The following is a 26,888-nucleotide window of genomic DNA, read 5'->3' as shown; positions in this document are numbered from 1 at the left end:
AAATGCAAAATGCAAACTTGTTTCTAGAAACTCTCACCCTCTAGAGTGAGAACATTAGATTTAAGAAACTAAAGGTTTAAGATTTTAAAGAGACTAATGGATTTCCCTTTGCTATTAACTGATTTAGACCTCACCTCCTCATTATTTACCTTACAGTTGATTAATAAGTACCTTGTCTTTCTGAATACCTTTGCTCTATACAGATTACACTTGCCACCTGACTGCTTCAGCTGCTGTACTTCAGAAATTCCAACATAAACTGTTACCCCCAATTCTGTAAACCTTCACATTTAATTTATTTACACATAGTAGCAACTTGTATTCCTTGTAGCCATTGCAATGTTTGTATGCTAAAGAAATCCTGGTTTAGTAAATGTGTGCAACAACAAAGGTGGCAAAGTTTCTTACTCACTTAACAAAAGAGTCCTAACGCATTCTGCAAATACATTTATTTATTGGTAAGATCTCAAGCTTGTCTGAGACCATTCATCTAGAATATACATTTCAAAAGCCCATTTGTACATCAAAGACAGGTACAGTAATGACACTTCATTAGCAAGATTACAAGTTAACTTCTTGATTTTGTTAGCCATCAAGGTTCAGATTTCCAGGGAAGCCCTCAATATTTACATTCAGCAGGACCTCCAGCCAGTGGGGGTGAGGGAAGGTTTGTCTCCCATGAAGTTCCTGCTTGTGAGGACCACACCAGACCATGACTTGCCTAAGCTCTGATTCACAAGGTGGTAAACGACTTGTAGCCCAGTCACCTGAATTTTTTTGGTGCTCCGTAACACAGATCCAGAAGCCAACACCTGACCTGCTTCATTTCTTTGTCACATTGTTGTGTGTCACACACACAAGATGAAATTGTTCCCGCTTCCTCTGTATTTGTACTTGCTTATACCGCACTACTGACCTCCTATGACCTGTCCTGTAGTACTCAGCATAGCGGTCTCTGCATCCAATTGGAAGCTGCCATTTTTGACTCTTATTTCAGCTCTTTGGTAACCCAAAATTACTTTCCTACAATGCTGCCCTCACTCCATCATATATGAAATAAGGTTGAGGCTCACCTCTGCAAAGCGCTGAATAAGGTACAGACACCTTTCTCTAGGCATCAGAATACTGCCACTGTTTTTCTAGCGAATTACCCTCTGGCTCAAGGATGGAAATCCACTTCTGTACCAGTGCCAGCCACTACTAGGACTGCCCTGCAGCCAGTGAAAGAACCCGCCAGCCTCTACCGCCATTCCAACAACCTGCTTGCCCTACGACCCTGAAAACACTGCAGTGTCCCTCAGGCTAGATGCCCTGTGGGATTTCAGAGGGGCTCTGAACACTTTCCATCAGGAGTGCCATGATCCACAGGAAGGTACATGCCAAAGCTGACCTTGGCTCCAGCTCACTCTGGCGAGGTCCACAACCTCCCAGCCCTTTGGGTGAAGGGTTGTGCTCAGGCAGCAGTTGCTACAAGCTCCTACAACCATTTTGTTTGCGCTCACATCTCACAGAGGAGAGACGTACAGGTATATGCAAGCGTGGCTTGTACCAGCTTTATACAAAGGCCCTGAAGTTAACAGAAAAGAAAACCGAAGTGGCATTTCAAGACAGGTATTTTAAACTACAGGTACTACTGCTAGCCTCTTGCAACAAGCTGCTCCTACGACATGGTTTTAAAATACTTATTGTTAACGTATTCAGGCTCTGACCTATCACTGCTCTGCCTAGTCTCATCCCACCCATCTTCACCCAACTTTGAGACAGCCTGGCTCCTGCCCATTGTCATCCAACAAAGACAAACCAAGCCGCTTTAACAAATAACCTTTATTCACAGCCAAACACTGAAGTGTGAGAAATTTTCAAAAAAATTCTGGTAAAGGCACCAAGCCTTGCATTCCACGTATTACTATGCAGTAGGGCTCACTGTGAAGTAGTACAGGCTGGAACAGGCATCTGACCTGACATTTATTTTCCCTTAGGACAGCAGTTTGAACTACAGAGGACAGACAAGAAACTCACACTCACACACAGAGCAGCAAGGCTATGACACTCTTACTACCAGTCAGCTGCAAGTGTATCATCGTACTCTGCCAGACTACCGTCACCTCGTCAGTGGCACTGGACCAGCCGAACAGCGCAGTACGTGACTTGCTCCAAACGGCAGAAATGCACAGCTGAAACAGGTCAGCACCTCTGACACCACGGCTGCACTAGCTGAACCATTCACAGACACTGGCAGCTTTTAAGAGTCAAAATTATCAACAGAGTTGATTATTGCCACTGTACTAAGAACCACCCCTACTCTGCACTGCAATGGAAACAAATAACCTGAAGGACCATCCAGTAAATACTGGAGCAAGCACTGAAAATATTAACTTCCTCATATAGCCACTTATGTTCCACATTTGGACGATTAAAAAAATCATCTTTGCCCATCTCCATGTAGTTAAGTTCCTGCGTTTGCACTTCTGTTCAAACCAGTTTAGCTTTTTCAATGTCCACATGTCAACTCAGGGAACTGAGATGAGGTCGGTCCAGGTATCTCAATTAACTTAGCGGAAAGCAAAAAAAAAACCCCAACCACACACCAAGGGAGTCATGGGATGCGCATTCCCAGAGAACAAGAATTCAGCTAGATTGCTAACATTAACATGTTTTTCTTGAGTCAATCAGCTCTGAATAAGGCCCACTGACATGTAAGCAAGCAGGCAGGACACAGATATGACCATTTCTACTAGCTAGGGGTCACCTTTTGTCTAGTCATGGGTCGACAGACACAAAGAGCCAAGATGGAGTAACAGGAAACTGTAGGGAATAAATCTGTATCCTAGATACTCTAATTCATGCAAAGCACATACACAACAGCTTGAATGAAGAAGTAGAGTTTCAGCCTATACTGAGGGGTGGCCTACTCCAAGTATCTCCTCTTGGGAACAGGAGATCAAGAGCATGACCAAAAGCCAAGCACGCAGCAACACTCAAGTTGTAACTTCAGTTCATTTTGTCATGAAGACAAGCCCTTAAGCATTTAGTTGCAATTTAAACCACAAATTTATATATACAGTTTAATTAAAGCACTTCCACATTCCATTTAAGCAAAATAGATTTTATCAGAAAGTTACACAAACCCAAAAAGCTTTATTTTTCAAAACCATACTTTATTTTTAAAGGCTGAGAGAAGTATTCAGAACTATATTTCTCAAGCAAAAAGATTCACATTTCATTCTGCCGGGTCATTAGTATGAGAAAAAGCATTTGGGGATTTATTTTTTGCAACTGCTGTTCAGTTCCTATACCAATGCAGATTTATTTTAAAATGGTAACATCAGTTATGGCTTAAGATACAGAATTACAAAAGAGTAACACAAATGTTGACACTCAGATGGTGAACAGGTAACTATGGTAATTTTTCCACAGAAAGATAAGGTTTTAGCTGAGACAAACAGAAGCAACAACTGTCTTTAGTGGTAGACAAATCAACTGAACATCATAAGCACAGACACTGCTGTAAGAATACCCATGCTGTTAATCCACAAGTGTTAGAATAACGGTTCTGCTCCAGTTACCTTTTCCTCCGTATCACCAATCTCAAAAACATGGAAGTATGAAACCGACAACTGCTTTTTTTTTTTTCTTTTTCTTTCTTTCTTTTTTTTTTTTTTTTAAAGAAAAGGATACAAGAAAAGATGGAAGACAAAGTATGTGGTGAAGAAAGAGTCATCACCGCTACAGAGACAGCAGGACTTTGGCCAAGAAATTTTAATCAGTTAAGCACATAAGGACTCAAAACAGACTATGAACCCAGAGCTGCAATTTTGTTGGGTATTCTCCCCTTCACTGATTTGTAACTCTGCATTTACGTGTTCTGGATGGCTTGCATTCAGTGGAACAGAGGTAGTGATGGGAACAAGATTCCTTCCCTAAAGTTTCCAAAAAGATGAAACCTGGTAAGCACGGCCCTAAGGAAGGGCGAGTGCAACCAGCGGAGGACCTGCCAACTGGGAAAGGACAAGAGCACAAGCACAGACAGTAAGCTGCTCTCCCATACCCAGACTGATAAATAAAATGTTACATAAAGGTGCTGGACAAGAACTGAGCAAGTAACAAAACCACTGTGGCCTCTGCAATATGTACTTCATGCCAGGTTGTGCAAAGGATAGGACTGTACCTTTGTACAGTTGTGGTGATCAAAATAACACATTATTTGCAGTACTGCCAGAAGTTCCAGTGTGTAACTAGCTAGCACGGTTATACTGGTAATTTTAATAGCTATACAAAATCAGTCACCCATTTAAAAAAAAGAAAAAAAGGAGTTGTATTTGCAGACAATTCTTTTATCTAGTTAATTCTTCAGACTTGTCCCACCGTTGCTATTTGTGACTAGGCCCACTTTTCTGTCCTAAGGGAACTAAGACAGACTTCAACTGTTAAATTTCCTTCCTCTTTGCTCACTGAGAATAATAATAATAATTATATTTAAAAAAATACCCAAAACAACACAACAGCAGGTTTTTATCTTACACTCCTGAAATACTACAATTTCTTAGAGGAGCGTTCAAAGGAAACTGTCTAATACAATAAAAGGTTGCAACTATTAGACAAGGAGGGATGGTTGAAACTAGGCCATCTGACTGTAATTTGAGTGCTATAAATCAATCATTGAATAAAGCCAACGCTTGGGGCTAGAGAGCAGTTCTCTTAGCAACACCCCGTTTCTCTCAAGATCAGAGGTACAATGGTTTGTTTTATTGCAACACTGGTTAGCCAAATCCAATCCTTCCCATTCAGGTATGGTTTTTAAAGAACCAAGGATTTTATGGTTTACTGCCAAATTTGGCAGACAATTTACTGATGAGATTCATGACCTTGGGATTGTTCTGGTACTTGGACATATTTGCTGGGTTCTGGGCAACATCTTGGAATGCAACCATAACTTCTGGATCCTGCGGGACAAAAAGCAAAAAATTAGGACATTTATAAAACAAGTCTGCAAAAGTGAGTGGTTATGCGGTTCCAACACATACATCTAGTCTTGCTCAGCTTTTAACATGACAAGTACATTAGTTTTGGGCAAAAGGTCTCTAAAGAGAACCCAATGATGTAATGCACGTTGTTAACACTGCATCAGAAACACCAGAGTCATTACTGAACTTGTTACAGCAATAGCTCAATGCGTGAGAAGGGGGTAGGATAAGAGTTATTTTTCCCAGAACAGGAGCCATCACAGAGCCCCACCTACTGGATTATTTCTATTCAGGCATTCTCAAATGCATTTTGAAGGAGACAGGAGCTCTGTGTGTGTAGCACCCATGACAGGGTAATGCTCCTCTGAGCAACAGCTGCTACTCATCCCTTTCACCCCTCTTCCTTCCAGCTGCAGACACTTCTACCTGCTGGGCTGTGAGCAAATTTACGTGGCAATGTTTGGCTTTTAAAAATGCATCTAATTCTCAGTCATTCCCCACCTCCTCTGAGAAATCACACTTGGAAGAAAACCTTGTTATCTCTTCATCACACTACTGTGTTGCAGTTAATGTATATGTGAATGTATATATCAAAGGCAGTGTCAAAAAAGTAACATCATCATCTTCTCTATTTAGTATCAGAAGCATTAATACTTTTTTGTGTATTTCTAGTATACTTTTGGCCTGCATTGAACTAAAACTGATTTTACTCGTTTCACATGTGTCTGTGTTGAACATTGCCCTTTAATTAATCTGTATAGCCCAATTTTACATCTCAGCTTGGAAAAAGGTTTTCATTAAAAACTTCTGCAAAGATTCAGGTTTTAATTCAGCTAAAATGCAAGCCGTTTATGATATCCAATACAAATCGTCTGCATCAGCTGTAGCTTCATCTGCTGTTCTTTCTAGCACATCGAAGTAGTTTCACAGGACAGTCTGCCCCAGACTTGCAGCCCATTGCTACCACAGATGTATTCTTTGGAAACCATCAAAAGCCAACTGGTGTCCTCAGACCTGTCTGTATCTAATATAGCACCAGACACAGACAAAAGCTGCTTAACAAGTCTGATTCAAAATTGCATCTGGTAGGTGTGGACTCCACTGAAATGACCCACACGGTTCAATCACGTTTTATACACGCTGGGAACCAAGAATAAAGTCTAATATTTTGTTAGAAGGATTTACAAGGGTTTTGTCTCCCTCATAAAAGGGAACCTGCAAAGTCTATTAAGAATAAGATGCTGAAGTTCAGAAAACAGACATTACGTATATTTTCTCCACTTTACAGGATTCCTATGCAAAGAAACAAAGGAAGAATTTCACAATCTGAAACTTCTTGTATTTCTGATTTCAAAATAAGGCATTTGACTATAAAGATTGTGTCATGTTGTTAAATCATGTTTTCACCTGTATACAAATCTGGCAAAGCTGACGAAGCCTAGTTACTGGTTTGTGTCAAAGCACACCTAAATAAATGTTAAATATCTAATTTTATGCTACATGTTTTACGGTTCTATAAATTAACAGCAAGTAAATTATTCTGTACTTGTGCAACTCCCTGGAAGCCCACAACCTTAAACTGTTTATAAAAGCATTTAACACATGCAAGATTTCACACTGATGAGCAATATTACCAGAATAAAGTTTAAGACTGAGGATATCAACATTTCCACAGGGAAATATTTAGTACACAAGGTGGAACAGGAACCACCGCGTAAGCAAAAGGAAGTAATTATGTAAGTATAGTGAAACATTTCATTTTCTAATGCTCTAGTCTCTAGTTGCAGAAGGATGAAAAAATACTTAAAGGAAAAATTATTCTTTTTTCCAACTTATAAATTTTGGTGGAAATCTGGGTCTAACATATGACTACATATCAAATAAGGAATATGTAGGTTCATCGTAGACATCACTCCTTTTGAAAAAAAAAACCTTACAATTAACACATGACAGCTCTCCAAAACAAATGTCACGTTGTCTCCTGAGAAAGCAGTTACACATGCAAGAGAGGAAGTACTACAGAACCCCCCAGACAGACAAAACAGTAAAATAAGAGAAACACAACACACAAAAATTTCAGCCAATTCTTCTGGAAACTAAAAGGCTTAGGGGCAAATAAGCTAAAATAACATGTGTTAGAAACCACTGCAAAAGGCTACTGTTAAGAAGCCATAAAAAAGGAATACAACAGAGGTTTTGACAATTTGAGTCTTTTGTGCATAGAAGACTAGTATCAACCATAATTAAAAAAAAAAAGGAAATATCCTGAAAACAGTAAATTTTCAGGTAAGGGAACCATAAATCTTCATTAAGAAAGTTTTTTATACTGGTTTACAGAGATCCTTATCCTTACTCCAATGATGAGCAATAACTTATATAAACATGTCCATAGGCAGCCGTATCTGATTCTTTGGTTGCTTCTACAGATGACAAGCTGAATTTGACAGCGTAACGAGTTTAATCTAGCTTGTGTTCAGGCACACACAGTTATAAGGTTTACTGAGATGTTAACAGACTAAGGCTTATTTCAACATTAGCTCCTGCAGAGTAGTCTCAAAGATGATGAGACAAGTTACCAAGTCTATAGATTGAAAAGGTCCTTACTCTCAGAATATTCCAGTTTCAGCCATAACTCCTCACTATGAAAAGCCTCTACATACTATCAGTTTAAATAATTACCTGAAATTTAGCAATTTGGGAGATACTTGTGTGATTCAGTTATCTACAGACTTTTTCATGACACCTCAGATAACCTGCATAATAGCTGCCAGCTACCATTATCCATCAATATATTCCACAGCTGCACTGAGCAGAGGCCAAGTAGTAGAAAGTACTGTCTTCTAAGACTAGAGCTTATACTGCCAATTCAGAGAGGACCAGAGTGTAGTCAGGTGGACATTTTGGGAAAAGGCAGCAGTGCAGACATACGTGAAACGCTGAGTAAGTCATATCCAGATGTAAAGTTTGTACAAAGAGGTCAGCAAGAGACTCAAGGCTTTGCTGACAGGTCCTACATGTTAAAGCCTGCCTGCATTATCAGAAAGCACCATCATCACACATTCTTGCAATAGAGTCCTACAATATGTTGGCACATATATAATCAGCACACAGTGGAGTCTTCTTAAAGGCATGTGGCAAGTGCTTAATATTTAACTGCACCTCAAAGCTGTTCTCAGCAACTCTAATTTGAAACTCCTGTATTACAGCATAAATTAGCCATGTAATAGAATACAACTACAAGTCATGAGGTTTTTTTGGAAGGTTTGCATGCAGGTCAATGTTGCTGACCATGACAAACTAAGTAACGGTCTGTTTCCAAACACCTGCAACCACTAAGGGAAGCCATGAACTTTAGCATGGAAAGTGATGTCTTTTTTGTGATTTCAGGGCATACCAAATAACGGTCCTTTGTGATACTTTTAATTTGATAGGGATCATAGCTGTCCAATGAGCTGAGAACAAGATGCAACTAGTTTAACCACAGCAATCCAGAAAAACTAACAAGACACTTTCATATTTGATCATGTTAGCACACAAATATAACCATATAGCTCAGGTTTTTCTAGCCCACCTGCACCTAAAACTAATGTCAGATATGTTTTATTTAATCTGCTGGAATACTTCTCTCGTGTAAAAGTAGTTATGATATTGAGCAATTAATCAAGCCCAGTGGGGAAGTAAGCTTTCTGAATGTGAATTTAGAAAGTGTTGGATGCAGAAATATTTTGATACTACTCTGCCTGTGGCAAAACCCAAACACTTAATCCCCTAAGAGAAAGGCAATTCACATTTCAGTATTATTGTAATATATTGTATTTCAACAAACGCCATGATGTGTGTGCATTCAAAAAAGGAGCAACTGAATTATACCACGTGGACAATAACCATTCAGAGATGAAGAACTGTACATACCACATAGTTTTGCCTTTCATAGGCGAGTATGGGGCAGGGGTAGGGGCGTATTTAAGCTCCCATCAGTTTGAAAAACAGCTAGCACTGATTTCAGCCAGCCAGTTGCCACACACACACAATGAGATCATTTCACAACAGAAATAAGCAAGCATCCCACTGCTATCCAGAAGGTTCTTCCTTCCCTTAGCTCACAGGCACTGTTCTGCCCTTGTTCAGAACATTTAGGTTTGGTTTTAACAAATACTCACCTGCATGGCTGCAAGGACTTCTGGATCACTGAGAATCTCATTTATACCAGGCATACCTGCCATTCCTGGCATACCTCCAGGCATAGCCCCAGGAAATCCACCTGAAAACCCAAGACAAGAAGAACCCATGATGAAAAATATTTAATTCATCTATACAGGAGGCTCACTGAGAGACCAAGATGTACTTCCTTTGCCACACCTCTAATATCATATCTTTCATAACGCTGCAGCTGGCCCACTGAATGGAAAGCAAGGCCTTCACCTTTTCTTTCTGTGAACACCTGCACCTTATCTCATCCATTTTTTTAATACAATTGACTAGGAGGCTTATAATGAGTGTTAGGCTCTAGCACCTTGTATGCAAATGCAGTTATTTTTCTGATCAACTTAAATCAGGTAGGTCTCAAGCCCAGAAACACAAAGAGTTTGAATGCCTGGGGTGAGCAATTCAGGGCAAACGCAGACCAGTAGTAGTACGTCCCACACACATTCTGTGTTTGTCAGGAACTTTAGGTTTGAAAAAATTGTACCACCAGGAAAAGCACCATAAAAAAAAAAATCCCTGAAGTGAAGCCTGAGCTTTTGTTTTTCAATCCTTAATTAGCAGCTACCCCAGCTGCGCTGAACGGGGTAGATACGGTCTCTGTTTGGCTCCCCTGACAAACTGATCTAGCTGGAGAGCTCATGCAGCCTACCTCAACTACATCTCAATCTTCAAGAGCATTAGTACTTACTAACTCTTGTTTCTCACCAATTTAATGTACTCAAAAATAACATCAAAAGCCTGATTTTCACAGAACTGTTCAAGGACAGCTTCTTTATAAGGTAAACTGCACTAGCTCCTTTGAGAAACTATTCTGTTTAACAATAGCTTGCAACCAGATATCCCTAATATTCTATCCAAATTCTCAACTTGAAAATGATTGTTCTTAAGTAGAATGGGTCCAAGGCACCCTGGGTAATTTAGAAAATGTTTTAATACTAAGTTTTTAAGCACATATTATTAAGCAAATACTGCATCTTTGTTTTCTCAGACCTAAATCTTTTCATTTTGCTATCCATCATTATTAATTCTGTCTTCCCTCTAGTTGCTACCTAGGATCAATCCTCTTTAAGGAGAATCCATTCCTCTTTCCACTAGTGCTCAAGGAGTTATTTGTAAGCAAGTTCTAAACTTCATAAATATATTCCCCTCTGTCTTGAGACCAAATGCTACAAAAACAGTGGTTATAATGCTCCACATGGAAACAATAGTAACCCCTACGTCAAGTATTGGTGCTTAAAAATAAAATACCTGGGAAGCCACCTGGGAAACCACCAAACTGAGCTCCTCCTGCCTGTCGTCTTGCTTCTTCCTCCTGCAGATGAAAGCACATCATTCCACACAAAGCAATGGAACTGCAGCCTGTTTTCTACTGCTCAACTGGTTTTAGGAGAAAAAAACCAAACAAACAGCTGACACTGTTTCAGGTAGGTAGGTTTATCACAATAAACAAATGTACAAAATCACTGGCAAGAAATAGCTGTATCTACAAAAACATACTACAGAGGATACAAGTTATGCAGAGTGTATTTTTACTGAATATGAACAGTATGATTTGTTTTAGCTCCTCAATTTACATTTTTAGAAATAACGCCCACCCCCAATATCTTAAAATATATCAGTAAAGCATGAAGAAAAAGCAAGCAAACTGTGTCAGGAAATGAGGAAGAGAAGCAAAGTATCATCCCGAATTTAAAACCTCCCACTTCAGGAGACATAAGTACTTTAAGTGAAAACTATTCTGTAACAGTCATACAATAAATGACTTATTAAATACAGCATTAGTAGATATTTCGGAGCCTGTTTTTGTCTTAAACAATAAAAGCAGATGCAGCACAATGCCCTCTTCCCCAGATTTCATTATTGGTCAAGTAACCAAGACAGAAACTGACTTTCTAAAACTTAATTATAAGACTTAAAATGAAAGTAATTCTTCTCTGCCATTCATTTTAACGAAAATGGCACTCTCCAAATTAAGAAATATTAAACCCTAAGTATTTACCCTTTGTGCTCTCTCATGCTCCTCCCGTGCCTTCTTCACTCTTTCCATTCTTTCCTTGATTTCCTTTTCTTCACGCTTCCGCTCATATTTTCGGCGATGTTCTGCAATCTTCTGGGCCTGTTCCAATAGAATACCAAGATTTCATATACATTCCTAACATTCACAACGTATTTCAATAAAAAAATACATGTAAGCGTAACAATCTGCTTTTACCAGTTCTTAAAAGTAAGATCTGACATCACATCCTAAAAGCCCCTTTGTTTTAGGAGCCATTTGCTACTTCCTCTCTATGGCAATCAGTTATTCATGTCTACTCAGCCCTAACTGGATTCATCAGCACACACACTCTAGTATACTCCTTTTGCTGTAGAGCTCTGGGACTTGCACCATAGTGAGAACTTAAAACACTTTGTTATTCCACATCCCTTCGTGCTTTTATGCTGAAATATTAATTTCTGCACAGCTAAACCTGGCAACTGCCTGGAAAATGGAATTTTCACTGGCACAGCAACAGGAAATACACTTCCCCCTGCACACACACTTATTTTGGCTAGTGTTATTGCTGTACCAGGTGCCTTTGCAACACATACAGCTAGATGTAAACAGACCGAAGAATTCGTGAACCAAACCAAGAAAGGGCTGTTGGAGAGGAAGTTTGCTTCCTATTATTAGCTTTTTCTCAAGTCTATCGCATCTACAGCCCCTGCAGAAGAGAGTAATTACCAACAAACTCCCCAAGGCTCCTCACTGTGGGCTCATTGTAACAACAGAGCACTAACTGTAGCACTGCTTTCCTGAAACCAGAATGTCCTTCTATGCCACTGCAAAAAATGGTTCATAGTTCCACAAATTGTGTATGATGATTACCCTGTAACAAAAAATATAGCAAAATCAAGGTTCAAGAACAGGGATGCTAACCATTACTACAGTGGATGTTCTCCTACTCTTTCACAATACTCCATGAACGAAGAAGTAAAGTACTGAAGTTTCGATAAAACTTATTTTAGCTAGGAGACAATTCCATACCACATCGTTCTTAAAGTACATCTGCCAGAGAAAACACACTGCAGCAGAGAACTGACTGATGTTGAACGCAGTATGCGTTATCAGAACCTGATGTCATGGCCATTCAATAGTTCATCAAAAGAAAGGTGTTTTTGGTTTTGCCTTTTTTTTTTTAAATGAAACATTAAGTTTCCGAAGTTTTGATTTTCATTGTTTCTAAGTATTTCTTAAAATTAACTAAGCATTTTTACAATTTGACACAGTCTTTCAGCTGAAAGTGCTACAAACTAAAGAGTGTGAGGAAATCTGGAAGTGAGTAAATTAGAAGGATTCATCTTCACTTATTAAAGATAAAAACTCACCCATATATTTTTCCTAGAGCTACATACACAAATTCTAACACAGTTGGCAACTACCCTTCAGTGTATCACAGATACTCGGCTGCTTCTGTGCATCAGCAGGTTAACTGGGAAATACAAGGCTCCCTCAGCCAATCACTAAGTATACCTCTTATAAAATAGGTTCAGACCTGAGACTTAATTCCATTTACCACAGGTCAATAGTCTTCAACACAGAAGACTAGTAAACTGTAAGACTGTGTCCATTGTTGTTTTGCTGGAGACAGCATCTTCTACAAAGACATGGTAGGAAAACTGAAAGCTGAACTTACTAAACAAAGGAATGTATATGCATGTGCGAAGTTGAGCTTGGCTGGCTGCCAGATGCTCACAAAGCCACTCTCTCACTCCCCCTCCTCAACAGGACAGGGCAAGAAAATAAGATAGAGAAGTTCCTGGCTTGAGATAAAGGCAGAGAGATCGCTCATCCACTACCATCATAGGCAAAAGACTCAACATGGGGAAGATTAATTTATTTATTGCCAATTAAAAACAGAGTAGGATGAAGACACACTAAGACAAAACTAAAGCCACCTTCCTGCTACTCCTCTTCTTCCCAAAGCTCAACTTCACTCCTTTGTTCCCCACCCTTCCACCTCCTCCCCCGCCCCTGAATGACACAGGGGGCTGTGGGCAGCTCATACCACCGCACCTCTGCCACTCCTTCCTCCTCACACTTTTTTCCTGCTCCAGCACGGGGTCCCCACACAGGATAGTGTCTTTCACAAACTGCTCAAGTGTGGGTCCTTCCCACAGGCTGCAGTTCTTTAAGAACTAATCCAGCATGGGTCCTCCCCGCAGGGTACGGTCCTTAAACAAGACTGTTCCAGCATGGGTCCCCCACGGGCTGCAGCTGCTACCAGGAACCTGTTCCAGCATAGACTCTCCGTGGCCTGCAGCTTCCTTCAGGGCACATCCACTTGCTCTGACATGGGGTCCTCCATGGTCTGCAGGGTGGATATCTGCTCCACTGCAGACCCCCATGGGCTCAAGGGGAACAACCTCCTTAACCATGGTCTCTTCCATGGGCTGCAGAGGAATCTCTGCTCCCATGCCCGGCACACCCCCTTCCCCTTTTCAGTGATCCTGGTGCCTGCAGGTTTACCTCTTTTTTTTTTTTTTTTTTAATTGTCTTTACTCACCTTTCTCTCACAGCTGTTGTGCTGCCTTTGCTAATTCTTTCCTTAAGTATCTTATCACAGAAGCACCACCAGCATCACCAACTGGCTCAGCTTTGGCCAGCAGCGGGTCTGTTTTGGAGCCAGCTGGAACCAGCTCCATCTGCCACAGGGGCAGCCACATGTCTCTTCTTACAAGAGGCCAGCTCTGCAGTCTCTAGCTCCCCCCAGCCTTGCCATGTAAACCAAATACAATGCAACAGCTGCAATCTGTGGTCTGTCAACCACTTTAATGGAACACACAAACAGATAAAAAAGAAAGCCTGCTATCAACAGTCTTATATTTGTTACACAGAAATCCTTTCTTAGATGAATGCTGGGGTCAATCACTTGAGAAAAGCTGAAAACCTGTCTCACTGAGGTTACTCTGCCCTCATGGGGTAGACTAATGAAAGTACAAATCACAGCAAAGAATGCTCCCTTTGTAAAATGTGGTTAGGATAAAATTTTAATTAAAAAACATCTTGAAAAATTCATTATCAGTGTTCTCTTGCTCTTCTGAATGTTTTTAGTCTAGATTCTAAAATGCCTGGCAAACTTCGACCGCTTCAGATTCTTCTGTTAAGATTTTTAGAAGGAACATACTATTTCATAGTTTGGTTACATGCCCAGCCCCAGAGACTCAGTTTCTCTACACAGAGCCATAAACAGCTGTGACTGAAGACAGAAGTATTTATAAACTCAGTCTGAAGTGTCAGATGACACACAAACATTCCCACAAGACAATGTATATCGGGAGAATTTGAAGGCAGCAGTGTCACTCAAAGAAACAGAGGAAGGACCTCCATTATGCCTCCCCACTTACTCTTGGTTGCACCTCCTTCAGCATGGCGCTAGCCTCTTCATCATAATCCAGTTTACAAGCTAATGCAAGATCACGAGCGGCCTCCTCCCAGTGACCTAGAAGTCTGAATTCCAAAAACATGAACATTCAGAAGAAAAAAGAAAATAGAATGCCTATAAAAAGCAAACTCAAACTTCTCCAACATATTTACAACCATGCAGCATTCAGTATTTTTACGTGCAGCTATATGGACTTACAGAAGTTTAATAATCATGGTGTTTTCTGTAACCTGCATACTATAATGCCATTAGAGGATACTAGCTTGGTTTATATCCTTACAATAACTTTTGATTGCAGTAACAATGCCCGCCCCCCTCCCCCCCATCAGACAGTATCATTGTTTGCTATAAACAAGAAGGGTGTAACGGGGAGAAGGTACCCCACCTAAACGCATGAAGCACATCAGTAAGGCACACGTTCAGTGCAAAACTGCACATTCAGTGTTCTGTACAAGTCTATACCACCACTACCTCAATCGTAAGTGGACCCTCTTTACTCAGCACTCAAATGTCCTAGCTAACTGGATGCAGCATGTCTTAGTTGAAGAGGTCATACAAGTTACTGTGCACACTTAACTATTAATTTTATACAAACTCTTGATAATAAAAGTTGAATCAAATGGTAGGATTCTCAAATGGTCAAAGCACTTCTGCTTAGACAGAGGTAATAAAACAAAATATGCTCCAGTATTCTCACTCTTAAGACTCCATGGCATTTATTTGAACTGCAGACATTAACAAACTACTCTCTGAACGCTGTTTAAAAAGAAAAAAAAAAAGGGCTAAGTTCTATTTGCAAAACCTACCACTTTTATACAGACCATAAGGAAGGTCACACTTTTTCTGTCAGATTTATTGTAATTTAAAAGAATGTTTAACTATAGCTGGGGGGGGATGCACACTGGCTTAATGCCTTTTTAAATAACTGCACTGTTTGCTTAATCAAATATCAAAGGTATTTGATACCTTCAAGGTATCAAAGGGAAATTTGTTCCCTTAATTTACTATGCAAGAGAGCCCTAGTATCTAATGGAATAAGGGCAGCAAAGAAATGTTTAAGAATTATAGGTTAGTAAATAAAAACTGAACTAAAGGAAAACAAAAGACCTCTGCACAAATAAACCACACAGTCCTAGAACTCATGATCTTTCACAAATGATTAGAAAATGCTATTCAGAACAGCAGTAAGCCATTAGAAGTTAGTTTTTTTTAAAAAAAAAAAAAAAGAGGGAAAAAATGTTCCAGAAGGACTACTCATAAATTGCTATAAGTCACCAACACCCTTTCTTTCCTGTAAGCCATAGTTTCTTGGCTCACGGCTACTGTTCCAGGTACAAGATAGACAGTTCAGAGACACAGACAAGGAGAGAATGCATAAAAAAACCTGTTTCCCCCCCCAGATAAGTAAAGAGATTATCAAGTACAGGTGCAGTTCATTACCTATGTGCTTTCCCCCTCCATTTGTAGGTCTGTGCCGAGTCAGGATTAATCTTGATGGCTCTGTCACAATCTCTAATGGCAGCATTTGGCTTCTGTAGTTTCACAAAAACACTGTGGGAACAAGAACATTTATTGTACATATTGAAATACCAAGTTACTAACTTAAGCTGGAAATAATTTTGGATGACTAAGAGGCAAGCTAGTGAGATAATGCATTTGAAGAGCAGAGTTCAAAAAGATCTTGCAGTGATAATGAAGTCACTGAAATGTAGTTGTCCCCCTCCTCCATGCTTTTGCAGGTGAATCATTAGAAAGAAGCAAAAGCATTCATTGTTCAGACTCAAGCTTTGCCAGCAAGAATAACTTTAGTATCCTTTAGGAAAGGATATATAAATGCAAAGACAGCTCAATTCCAGTGTGTTTGGAGTCTACAACCAATGGCAACTAGCAATTTGAACAAAACAAAAGTAATATTATGCATGCCGTATTACATAGTCTTTAAAGCAGTAAGACAAAAAAAGCATGAGTTATCATACAGGCTACAAGGATCAACAGCTAGAAACATCAGGAACTACAAAAGGAGATAGGAGATGAGCCACCAAAATTAAGAGGCAAAACAAAACACAAACACAGCAAGTAGCCCCAATTCTTTGTCAGTTTAGTGAAGTAACTGCTACACTACCCGAGCATATCACATTAACTAGTAGTGCAGTACTTCAGGAGGTTCAGGCATCTCAAATTAAAAGTCTCCGAAGGAAACACTAAAAAAAACATTCATGCATTGGCAAAAGTATTTGATATTCAAGAAATTCCAAGTCAGAATTTCTGCCCTTTTACATCCTGAAACAATTGAAACAATTTACAACTTGAAAATAATTCATCAGTGATTAGAATGCCTGTAACTTCATCATTAAGGCTTGTTATAAGGCGAGCAGGAAGTTACACATTCTCTTCTAGAAACAGGTGAGCAGTGTCAGGAAACTGTCTCAAACCTACATCTCACCAATGAGACACTCCAATGCCGCTGGTTGCACAAAACCCCCAGCCTCCAAACCCACCAGAATCAAAACCCAAGCCCACCAGAGAGGTGGATTACTCAGCATTTAATCAGCACTGCTGTTACACGGCAAGTTTTACAATATCCTAATACACTGTTTGCTTATTTCTACAATAGACCAAATTGAGGCAACTTTTAAACTTCTCCTAACACTTTTTATTTATTATTGTTAATCCCAGTTCTGAGAAAATATGGCACTGTAAGACATTAAAAAACCCCAAACTACTACTGAGCTGGCAACAGGGTATTAAGGTACACAAGTGGTGTTACATGCAAAAACCTTGATATGAAAAGGAAAAAGCAGCAAGACATGTACCAGTTAAGAGGTACTAGAACGGAACAGTTAAAGGACACTAATTAATCCCATTGAAAGTCATCATATGTTGAACATTTCTTTGAATTATACCTTGCTATGGAAAAGATCCACTAAACTATCAAATCATCCATGGTTATTGGGGGTTTTGTGTAAAAGGAGAAAAAAACCCACACTTGTGGGAACTGCTTCTGCAACCTGTACTTACCCAGCCTTCCTCAAGAATTAGGAACGTAAGTTTGTGTGTTATGAAGTCAGGGCTACCACATACTGAATCTGACTGTATTCCCAATGCATTATCTGCAGTCTGGTAGATGTAATTAGCAGTAAGGTGTGTACTGAATGAGTTGAGAATTAGGTGTGCCCTGTTCAAACGCAGGACTGTTTAATGGAAACAAGTCTACTTCACAGTGACGGATTTAATTTAGCAGGTACAACAGGGAGAGAATTCACATGATCCACAATTAACTTTGCATTTAAAGAGGACATGATTTCAATCATCTTAATCTCAGAATAAACCAGACTTTACAGGTGTGTGTATCCAGCATTACTCTAAACCAACACACCAAACGCCGTATCACCACAATGCATTTTGGAACATCATTCTGTTACTTTACTAACAGGATTCTTTATATGGTTGCTTCAGCAAACCTGGTTAATCACATAAATGAGAAAAATGCATGAAGTGTACTTTTCTCTTTTCCTGATGCTGTTTAAGTTTACACAGATCCTCAAGTTGCCATTACATTTAGGTTCCTTAAGCAAAATAACAGAACAGGCAGAAACATAAATCACTATTTTATAGTGACTAACCTTGCCCTCTTGGCGTACAAGATGGCCAAACAAGGATTCAGCTTGATAGCATCTGTGAACAAGTCAACAGCTTTCTGAAGTTCACCTGAAGATGAGTACCAGTAAGGTTTCAATTATTATGCAATGAAAATACACCCGAATTGCCAAAACTGCCTTACAAGGTGTTACCTCCCTAGGCACTTTTTAAGTGGACCATGGTCAACAAAGGAAAATCAATTTCTCCTTCTTGCTATGTTACTGAAGTACAAACTCCAACATTAATGCTTGAGAGAAAAGACTTTTCCCAGTGAAGTTTGTACATTTAACTTTGTATGCAATCAAACAGCAAGTCACCTCTTTATTACACAGCTTTTCACTGCATTAAGACAAACCACTAGAGACACCAATAGCAATATGCAGGGAAGTACTATAACTATCACTTTGTAATTAAGATGCTACAGTACCTCATTCACCTCATCCCTGCCCAAAATTATAGCTACATTGGGAAGACAGTACTTAGAGAAGCTTTCATGTTCTAGATAGTTTTGGGTAACCAACAGGAAGCACATTTTCTCTTCCTTGAAAGCATTCAAAACGGTCCAAGAGAATTTCTTCTTTTTTCTTTTAAAAGGAGAATCAACCTTATGTCCTTGAATAACGTACTAAAATCCAATTCATCACCTTCACTTAGAGCATTTATTGCTTCAGTCTTCTTCTCGTTAGCTTGATCCATCATCTCTTCAGTTACCTGAGGAAAAAAAAAAAGAAAACGAAAACCACACAAAATCCAGAAGTTGTAGAGTCCAGGCCAGAACTACCATGCCATGATAGGATCAAAGGAGGGAGCTCCAGTTTTCTAATTCCAGAACCTTGTTTTTAATTCACATTGACATCATAGTTCAAAAAACAAAACAAAACTTCACGTTCAGCTTTGGAGACATTGGCCACCATTATTTTTAGCCAGAAAATGCTCTGACGATAAGCTAAATAATGGCAGATTTCCATGTATCTAATCTTCATGGGTATTTTGATAAACTATTTTGGTGTTTTCTGAACTTTTTGATGGAATCTAACCTTGAGTAAGGACAGACTGGTTTTAAGCCAGTAAGTCTTCCATTTAGGAGAAAAAGAACCAAAGCAACAGCTGGCTACCTAGCTATACAGTATTCATCCCTCCTCAGCTGCTGTCCTTGACTAAACTTTAAACCTCCCCCCTATGTTTCCTGCTGCCATAGACGCTGAAAATACCGTGCTTACCTCCACGTTTTCATCTCCCATTTCTTGAGGGTCATCATTGTCTGGTTCAATCACTCCCTCATTGTCAATTTCTGGGGGAAAAACAAAAAGCAAGATTAAGCTCCATCCACAAACAGAATTTCCGGTATCATGTTCAAATTGGTGAAGCGTGATAAAGTAATGTATTTTCCCCACCTAAGTCACTCTCTTCACTTTCTGGTTCAGGTGATTTAACTGGCTCCTCTGGCTGTTCTTCTGCTTTGCCCTGAAAGAGAAATGTATTTGAAAGCATACATTATTTCTGACTGACATTCTGTTCCCACTCTAATAAATAACAATGCACCAGAAAATCCAAAATTCACCTTCAAAGCATCAGGTCCCTCTAATGGCTAAACTGTTTTATTTTTAAGACACAAAACTCCTTCCTTCCTCCTCTCAGATTAAGTCTGTCATACATACAAATAATTCAGAGCCCAAATTTTGACTCATGTACTACCATTATTGGTACAGCCTTGCCTTCAAAATCAAATAATCCAGATAAACCATAAATATTAATACTGAACATGAGGCAGCAGTGTGCCCAGGTGGCCAAGATGACCAACAGCATCCTGGCTCGCATCCAAAGTAGTGTGGCCAGCAGGACAAGGGAAGTGATTGTCCCCCTATACTTGGCACTGGTGAGGCCACACCTTGAATCCCATGTTCAGTTTTGGGCCCCTCACTTCAAGAGGGACGTAGAGGTGCTGAAGCATGTTTAGAGAAGGGCAACAAAGCTGGTGAAGGGTCTGGAGAACAAGTAGTGGCTGAGGGAACGAACTGGAGTTTAGTCTGGAGAAGAGGAGACTCAAGAGGGATCTTACTGCTCTCTACAACTACCTGAAAGGAGGCTGTAAGCAGGTGGGGATAAATTTCTTCTCCCAGACAACTAGCACCAGGACAACAGGAAACAGCCTCAAGTTATGCCAGGGGAGGTTTAGATTGCGTATTAGGAAAAACTTCTTCGCTGAAAGGGTGGTCAAGCATTAGAACAGGCTGACCAGGGAGACAGTGGAATCACCATCCCTGTAAGTATTAAAAAAAAAAAAAAAAAGCATAGATGCAGTACCTAGGGACATGATTTGGTGGTGGACTCGGCAGTCCTGGGTTAACAGCTAGACTTGATGATCTCAAAGGTCTTTTCCAACCTAAATGATTCTAAGATTCTATGATAACAACCAATTAAGAACCAGTTTTGCAATGAATACTAACCAACCTTTCCAATCTTCCTGCCTTCCCTCACACAGCCCCTGGATCAAAAATTCTCTCAATCTAATACTGTTAGGCTAAGATCTTTAGCAGGGAACAGTAAGCTGGTGACAATATTAAAATACTGTTTCTATTTGCCAAGGTCATAAATCTTTGCCACTTGTGCGTACTTAGAATGTTTTTTCAAATGTTTTCCTATCAACTTCTAAGTGCATTGCTAATTTCCTCTGGATCCCACAACTTAGCAGCACATCCTGCTTTATCACAGACATAAGGAGCTTGTTTTCATAGTCAGTGTCTCAGACTATACTCACTACATACACACAATCCCTCCATACAATTCTAATTAACAAACTAACAGCATCCACTGTCTTGTTAAATGCCAAAAAAAAAAAAAAAAAAGAAGATTCTACTTTTTCCCAAAAGAATTTCAAGCTTGGGAAAATCCTGCTATTAATATCTATAAGCCAAATTTATTACCTCCCTTAAAACAAATCAACAAAAAAACCCCACAACTCTTCCACAATACTTCCTTAAATAGTTGATAGTTCGACTGTTCACTTTGTTACCCATTGTGCTCACTAATATTTCTTCTCATACAAATATTATAATTTTACCCACTAATAACTACAGAAGAGGTATATAAACAGACAACAAGAACATTAAAAAAAATAATCAAGACTTGGTTTGGCATTTGCATTGCACAGAACATCAGGCATTCAGGATTAGGGAAATGGAGCATAATAACACTTGCAATAAACTAGGAAGCCATCTGTAACAAGACATGTACAATGTGCAGGCTTCAGACCGAACTACCATACTCACTCACCCTACTGTATTCACCCACCCTACTGGAGTGAAAATTGACAGCAGTTTTCCTTCTTCTCAGTAATTTTTGCAGAGTCCAAATGTTATTTTTCAATGATAAATTCTTCATATCTTACCTTACTTGTCTCCTCTGTGGAGGCAGTGGCTGGAGCAGGTGGTATTGTGCCTCCCATACTTTTTAGCAAAAGAGAGAAAAAAAAACAAAACACCAGAACAGTAAGATTATCAATATACTGACATATATTACATAGATTCAAATCCTGCTGATAATTTCAGGTTTTTGTTGTGACACAAAACATGATGATCCAATTCACTGTAAAATCAGCAAAACTAAAAGCACACATCCACCACATTTTTCTCAGTGTAATATAACGCACATTGTGTCTGTTGGCTTCCTTCACCTACACCTTCACCTACAACTCCAGTGCCCTGTACTCATGCACATGACATATCACCCATCCACCCACCCTTTCTCACAAGGAGAAGCTACCTCCCTGGCTCAAATGGGTTTTCTCCTTACCATGTAACTTAAAACGTAAGTCAAAACAAAATATTATAGATATTACTAAAACTAGAATTATTTTTGGAACAGAAGTAAAACAAGTTAAGAGAACCATAGTGGCCTAAAATGCTTATGCAATTAAAAAACTGATGCACTGAAAAAAAAATCATTTCTTTTATATATTGCAATATTCACGCTTTTCCTTAGCTACATATAAGGAGCTTTCTCTGTATAGACAGCATTCTTTCAATATAGAATAAACTTCTATATTATATCGACTTTGGTTAGCAGCCAGAAATAAGCATAGGCTGAATTCTCCAGCTGTTTCATGTAACATCTAATCATCCCTAAAGGCAGGCTGCCACAAGGACGACCGTTCCCATACATCCTCTGCCCCGCATTCCCATGTACTGATAGTTTTCAATTGCTCTGGCCATACACACCTCACAGGGAAAAACCCATTTCTATCAAGTCAGCAGCCTTGACTAACTCCTTGGGGCCCCACACAACTGGTCAGGTGTGATGCAGGGGAGAGGAAAAGGAAGTGGGCAAACAGGAGTGGGCAGGACTCTCTGCAGATATTACTTTCAGAAATTAGTGCAACTTAAAACTATACCCTAAGGATGAGATCCTACAGCTTAAGTCAAGCTGCTGCAGTTCCATTCTCCCCTCGTTCCTTCCTCCCGTCGCCAGCACCATCTCACAGTCAGGCTCTAAACTGGCTAAAAAAAAAGCTGGATGCGGCAAGACAGGACAAGGGTGAATTGGGGGAGAAAGAGTAGAAGAGGGAAGAGCAAGTGGCAGGATTGACAGGTCCTGGAACAAAGCCCTGCAGCAAAAGGCAAGGAAACAGCACTACACTACCTCTAGCTTACAGGGATAAACTGCCACAAAAACATACCACAAGTTACAAAACCCTGCATCTTCTGAAGCCATTTCAAAAATCTACATGTGTCCTTGGAATGTTGACATTACTACTTAATCTAAGCTGTACTGCAAGGACTAAACAACTGCAGTCTGATAAATTGTTACAGAGCTAGACAAAACACGCAGTACATGTAGTAACTGATCCTCCTAAATTTTTACCCTCCTAGGCTGACAACAGGGCACATAATTCTCTACCAGTCTGTAAACATCAGATAATTTTCTCTAGGACTATAGGGACTGTCTAGGAAAGCCTTGGAACTTTTCTTCTGCACAAAGGCAACTACAAATTCTGAAGCATTTTAGCAGTGCTAATAGCTCATATCCAGGGTAACACAATGATCACAAGTAATGCTTGTTGAAAACGTTGGGGTTTTTCTTTCTTTAACAGTAAGATTCTTTCAAAGCCTGACTTACTGAAAAGAGACCAACAACCCTCTAACTCAAAAAAAGTCAGCAACATTCCCAGCTTCCAATCATGTACTTAAAAACAGCTCAAGCAAGGAGAAAAAAGAAAAAAAAATATCATAGGAATCAAATACCTTGAATCATCTCAAGGCTCAAACAACTAAAATCTCCTCTGCCCTCCTCACATCCTCCCCAAAACTATCCAAACTTAGAACAGTCTATGAGATATGTTTAACTAATATATATGCACATTTTATAATATGCTATTTCATGAACTGCCAAGGCTAAACAGTTTCAACCCTAGCTCTTGAAAATATTTTTGCTATCCAGCTATCCTCTGTTAAAACTGGAGTTACAATCCCAGAACAATTAAAAAGCAAGTTATTCTAAAATCCCTTAAACCAGTATTTGATTACAACAACTAAAAGCACAGCAAGGATATATGCAAAGTTTCCAATATATTTAACCTGAATGGCATACAGATACATGAGACACTCTTGTAGGAAAAGGCAGGCACTGAGCAGTATAAACAGTGCACATGCACACACAAAAAGACTTTCAAATAAAGCTTTGTGCTAGAACAGAGCCGTGCAACTCCAGGAACAACTCTTGGGAGCTGTCAGGACTCTATTGCAACAATGACTCCATACTTCCATTCATCAGAGTGATGAGAAGTGCTGCTTTTATTACTTGTTGGTATAACTGCAATTGTTATTCTGCATCCACTTTCATACTGACAGCAAAATTATCTTTAGAAACCGATTACCATGAATTCAAAAGGGTCAAGATCTATCTGAACAAAACAACAGAAGGCAAAAAGCCCTATTCATCAATTAGGGATTCTCTGCTTAATTTTAAGGACTGCTATTGTTTCTTTGTTCATCTGAAAAACATTCCCTTTAATGACTTATTTTGTAACAATTCAAAATATTTATATTTTTCTGCAATTATGAAAAACCAGGCATGACTAAATGGAATGTCAAAACACTTTCCAAACATAATCACACTAGTGTATGCTTTCTATACAGACACTATCTATATAAAAACTAAATACAACAGCTAGATAAAATAAAGGTTAGAACATAACAAGTGCACGAAAATAGCTAAGACAAGGTTTCTGATGCAATATTAACAGCAAGTCAGAAATAAAGCATCCCATTCTGGCTTTATGAGCAGTCAGCATCATTTGAGTTAGAATCATTAGCATTAAGAAAAATAAAATCATCAGAAATTTAACTGAAAAGTTTAATGACAGATTTCAGTATCATTAGCCATTATTCTGTATTCACTCACAACATTACCTTGGTGGCTAAACTTGTGTCTTTCAGATTAATACAAGTAAGGCTGACAGAGATATAGGACTCAGTGAGTTTATTTCCACCTGAATCCAGGCCATGCTGTTTCAAGTAGTTTCCGAAGAATGAGAAGGCCCTATAAATGCACTTAATAGTCCTACTGCAAACAGCACTCTTATGGAAGGGCAGAGGGGAACCCACCAGACTTCCAGACAGCTTGACATGAAAAATCATTTGGCTACCACCCCAAATATCCAAGTGTATAACGTACCCAAATATTTGCCTCAAATATGTGAGGAAAACCAGAAAACTTGAGTACTATAGAAGGTTCTACTTTGAAGTATTTTTTAACTTCTGAGATAAAGATATCCAGTGAAGGTTTTACATGGAAAAAACACTCAGCAGTTCAAAACCTACTCTATAATACAAGCATCCTTCTATTAACCAAATACAAACTCTAAAACTTATAATCTGGAAATCAGAGCCCTCCCCATTAACATGGAAAAAGTTAGCAATCAGATTATCACCTTCCATTCCCTAATGCTTTCTTTGGCCAAAAGAAGTCAGTGTTCTTCCTCTCCCTCCCAATACTCTGTTCACACCTCCAGAATTATGCAACACAAGAATGGCAGTTACCTAGGGTGAGGCACATAAGTCTTTCACACAAGCGAAAGGAACTAAAGACTTGCAGTAGAGTAAAATAGACATGCATCTCCTTCCTAGGCAGGAGGAGTTATGCACAGCTACTACTTGTCCTGCACAACAAAGCAAAGTTAAATAGCTGTGGTTTACAACCATGCTAATATTCAGATGCATAAAAAGTCTAAACATCACTGCAAAAAAAGCCAAACTAAGTTCAGTGTAGCCATTTCCATTATATGACATACTGTGAAATGCCTTACTTTTATGTGTCTATATATATGGACACAAAGCCCCACTAGTTTTTCAACCGATTATGAGTACTATACAACCAAAAGTACAGTTTAAATACTTTTAGATTGAAGTTTAAAGCAAATTTTCTAAAACAAATCCCAGTTTGTCACTAGATAAAAATCTTTTAACTTCCCCTTTCATAAAAGTTGTATCTACAAGGACTTTCTTCATTTCTCAGCGCTCTTTAGAGTAGCGAGGGTTGTAGCTATGGAAGCTGAGCAGGGGTACCCTAGCTGAATACAGGGGTTCTGTGGGTTCGCTGCCAGCAAAGGACCTCAGCCCTTCCAACCGGCTGCTTCTGGGTGCTCAGGATAGAGCCCAAGGGTGTTTTCATATTGAGTAGCATCTGCTACGACAGGCCGCAAGTGCACAGAAAGCTATGTGCAGCGTGAATAGCAGATGCTTGAGGTGCCCCGCAGGGGAGCGACATTTCAACTACTCGATACGTGAAACTTCCAAGAGGCAAAACACATTTTGGCCAGGAACCGTCCCGCCTGTTCAACTGTCACGTATTTCATGCTTTTGGGTACCAGGATATAACTCACCTCCCCACAAACTCGGCTCCCTTTATGACAGGCTAGCCAACTCTGCTGCATAATGCGAGAATTAGCTCGGTAAATACTATTGTGGGGCTTTCCAGCCTGGAAAGCTGAGCCTCTGAGACGGCCGAGGGCAAGCTTTTGCAACGGGAACAGCCAGAGTTTAAAAACAAACCAACCAACCAAACAACACTCCCCCCCGCCCCAAGTCTTTTTTAACGCCGGAGCCGTAACCCCGGGGCTGCCTCCGGCGGGAAAGGAAGGAGGGAGGGGAGGAGGGAGGGGAGGCCGCAGCGCGCGGAACCGGCCCCAGGCCGGGACCCGCCGGGCAGCACCGGGCGGGACGCGCAGCGGGCGCCCCCGGCCCCCTTCCCGGCCACGTGGCGGGGCCGTGCGCCGGCACGTGCCTGCCACCCCCCTCCCCCGCCGGCAAGGCCCGCCCCCTCCCCCCTACCGCGTCCCGCGCCAGACAACCCCTCCCCCCCCCACCTCCTCTCACGGCCACCTCAGCGGCGGCGCGGCCCGTGACCCACCTCTCCACCCACTCGCGGAGGAAGGCCAGCTCCTCGGTGTGCAGCAGGCCCGGGTTCTGCTTGCAGAGCCTGACGAAGGCCCGCAGCTCGCTCAGCTTGCGCGAGTCCATAGCGCAACGGCGGGGAAGCGGCGGCGCTCAACCTCGCTCGCTCCCCTGCCCTACCGCCGCGCGGCGCCGACGAAGCTTCCAGCCCGTCCCGCCCCCCCGAGGCCCCACCCCCGCCCGCCGGACCCCGCCCGCCCCAGGGA

At 40.4% G+C, this 26,888-nt stretch overlaps 1 protein-coding gene across 1 annotated transcript; it reads right to left on the bottom strand.

The window, feature by feature from the left end:
* Nucleotides 1-3,137: 3,137 nt before the first annotated feature.
* Nucleotides 3,138-26,838, bottom strand: ST13 (ST13 Hsp70 interacting protein). The gene is made up of 12 exons (XM_037388650.1): nt 26,639-26,838; nt 21,621-21,678; nt 19,627-19,696; nt 19,453-19,523; nt 18,877-18,943; nt 18,217-18,301; nt 16,034-16,144; nt 14,556-14,658; nt 11,170-11,286; nt 10,419-10,482; nt 9,125-9,225; nt 3,138-4,943 (listed from the first exon to the last, which is right to left on the bottom strand). The coding sequence occupies exons 1-12, from the start codon at nt 26,746-26,748 to the stop codon at nt 4,815-4,817; spliced, it is 1,086 nt and encodes a 361-aa protein (XP_037244547.1). The 5' UTR covers nt 26,749-26,838; the 3' UTR covers nt 3,138-4,814.
* Nucleotides 26,839-26,888: the final 50 nt, after the last annotated feature.

The sequence above is a fragment of the Falco rusticolus genome, chromosome 5, assembly GCF_015220075.1.
Source record: "Falco rusticolus isolate bFalRus1 chromosome 5, bFalRus1.pri, whole genome shotgun sequence".
Taxonomy (NCBI): Eukaryota; Metazoa; Chordata; class Aves; order Falconiformes; family Falconidae; genus Falco; species Falco rusticolus.
This window is presented reverse-complemented; position numbering and strand designations above follow the sequence as displayed.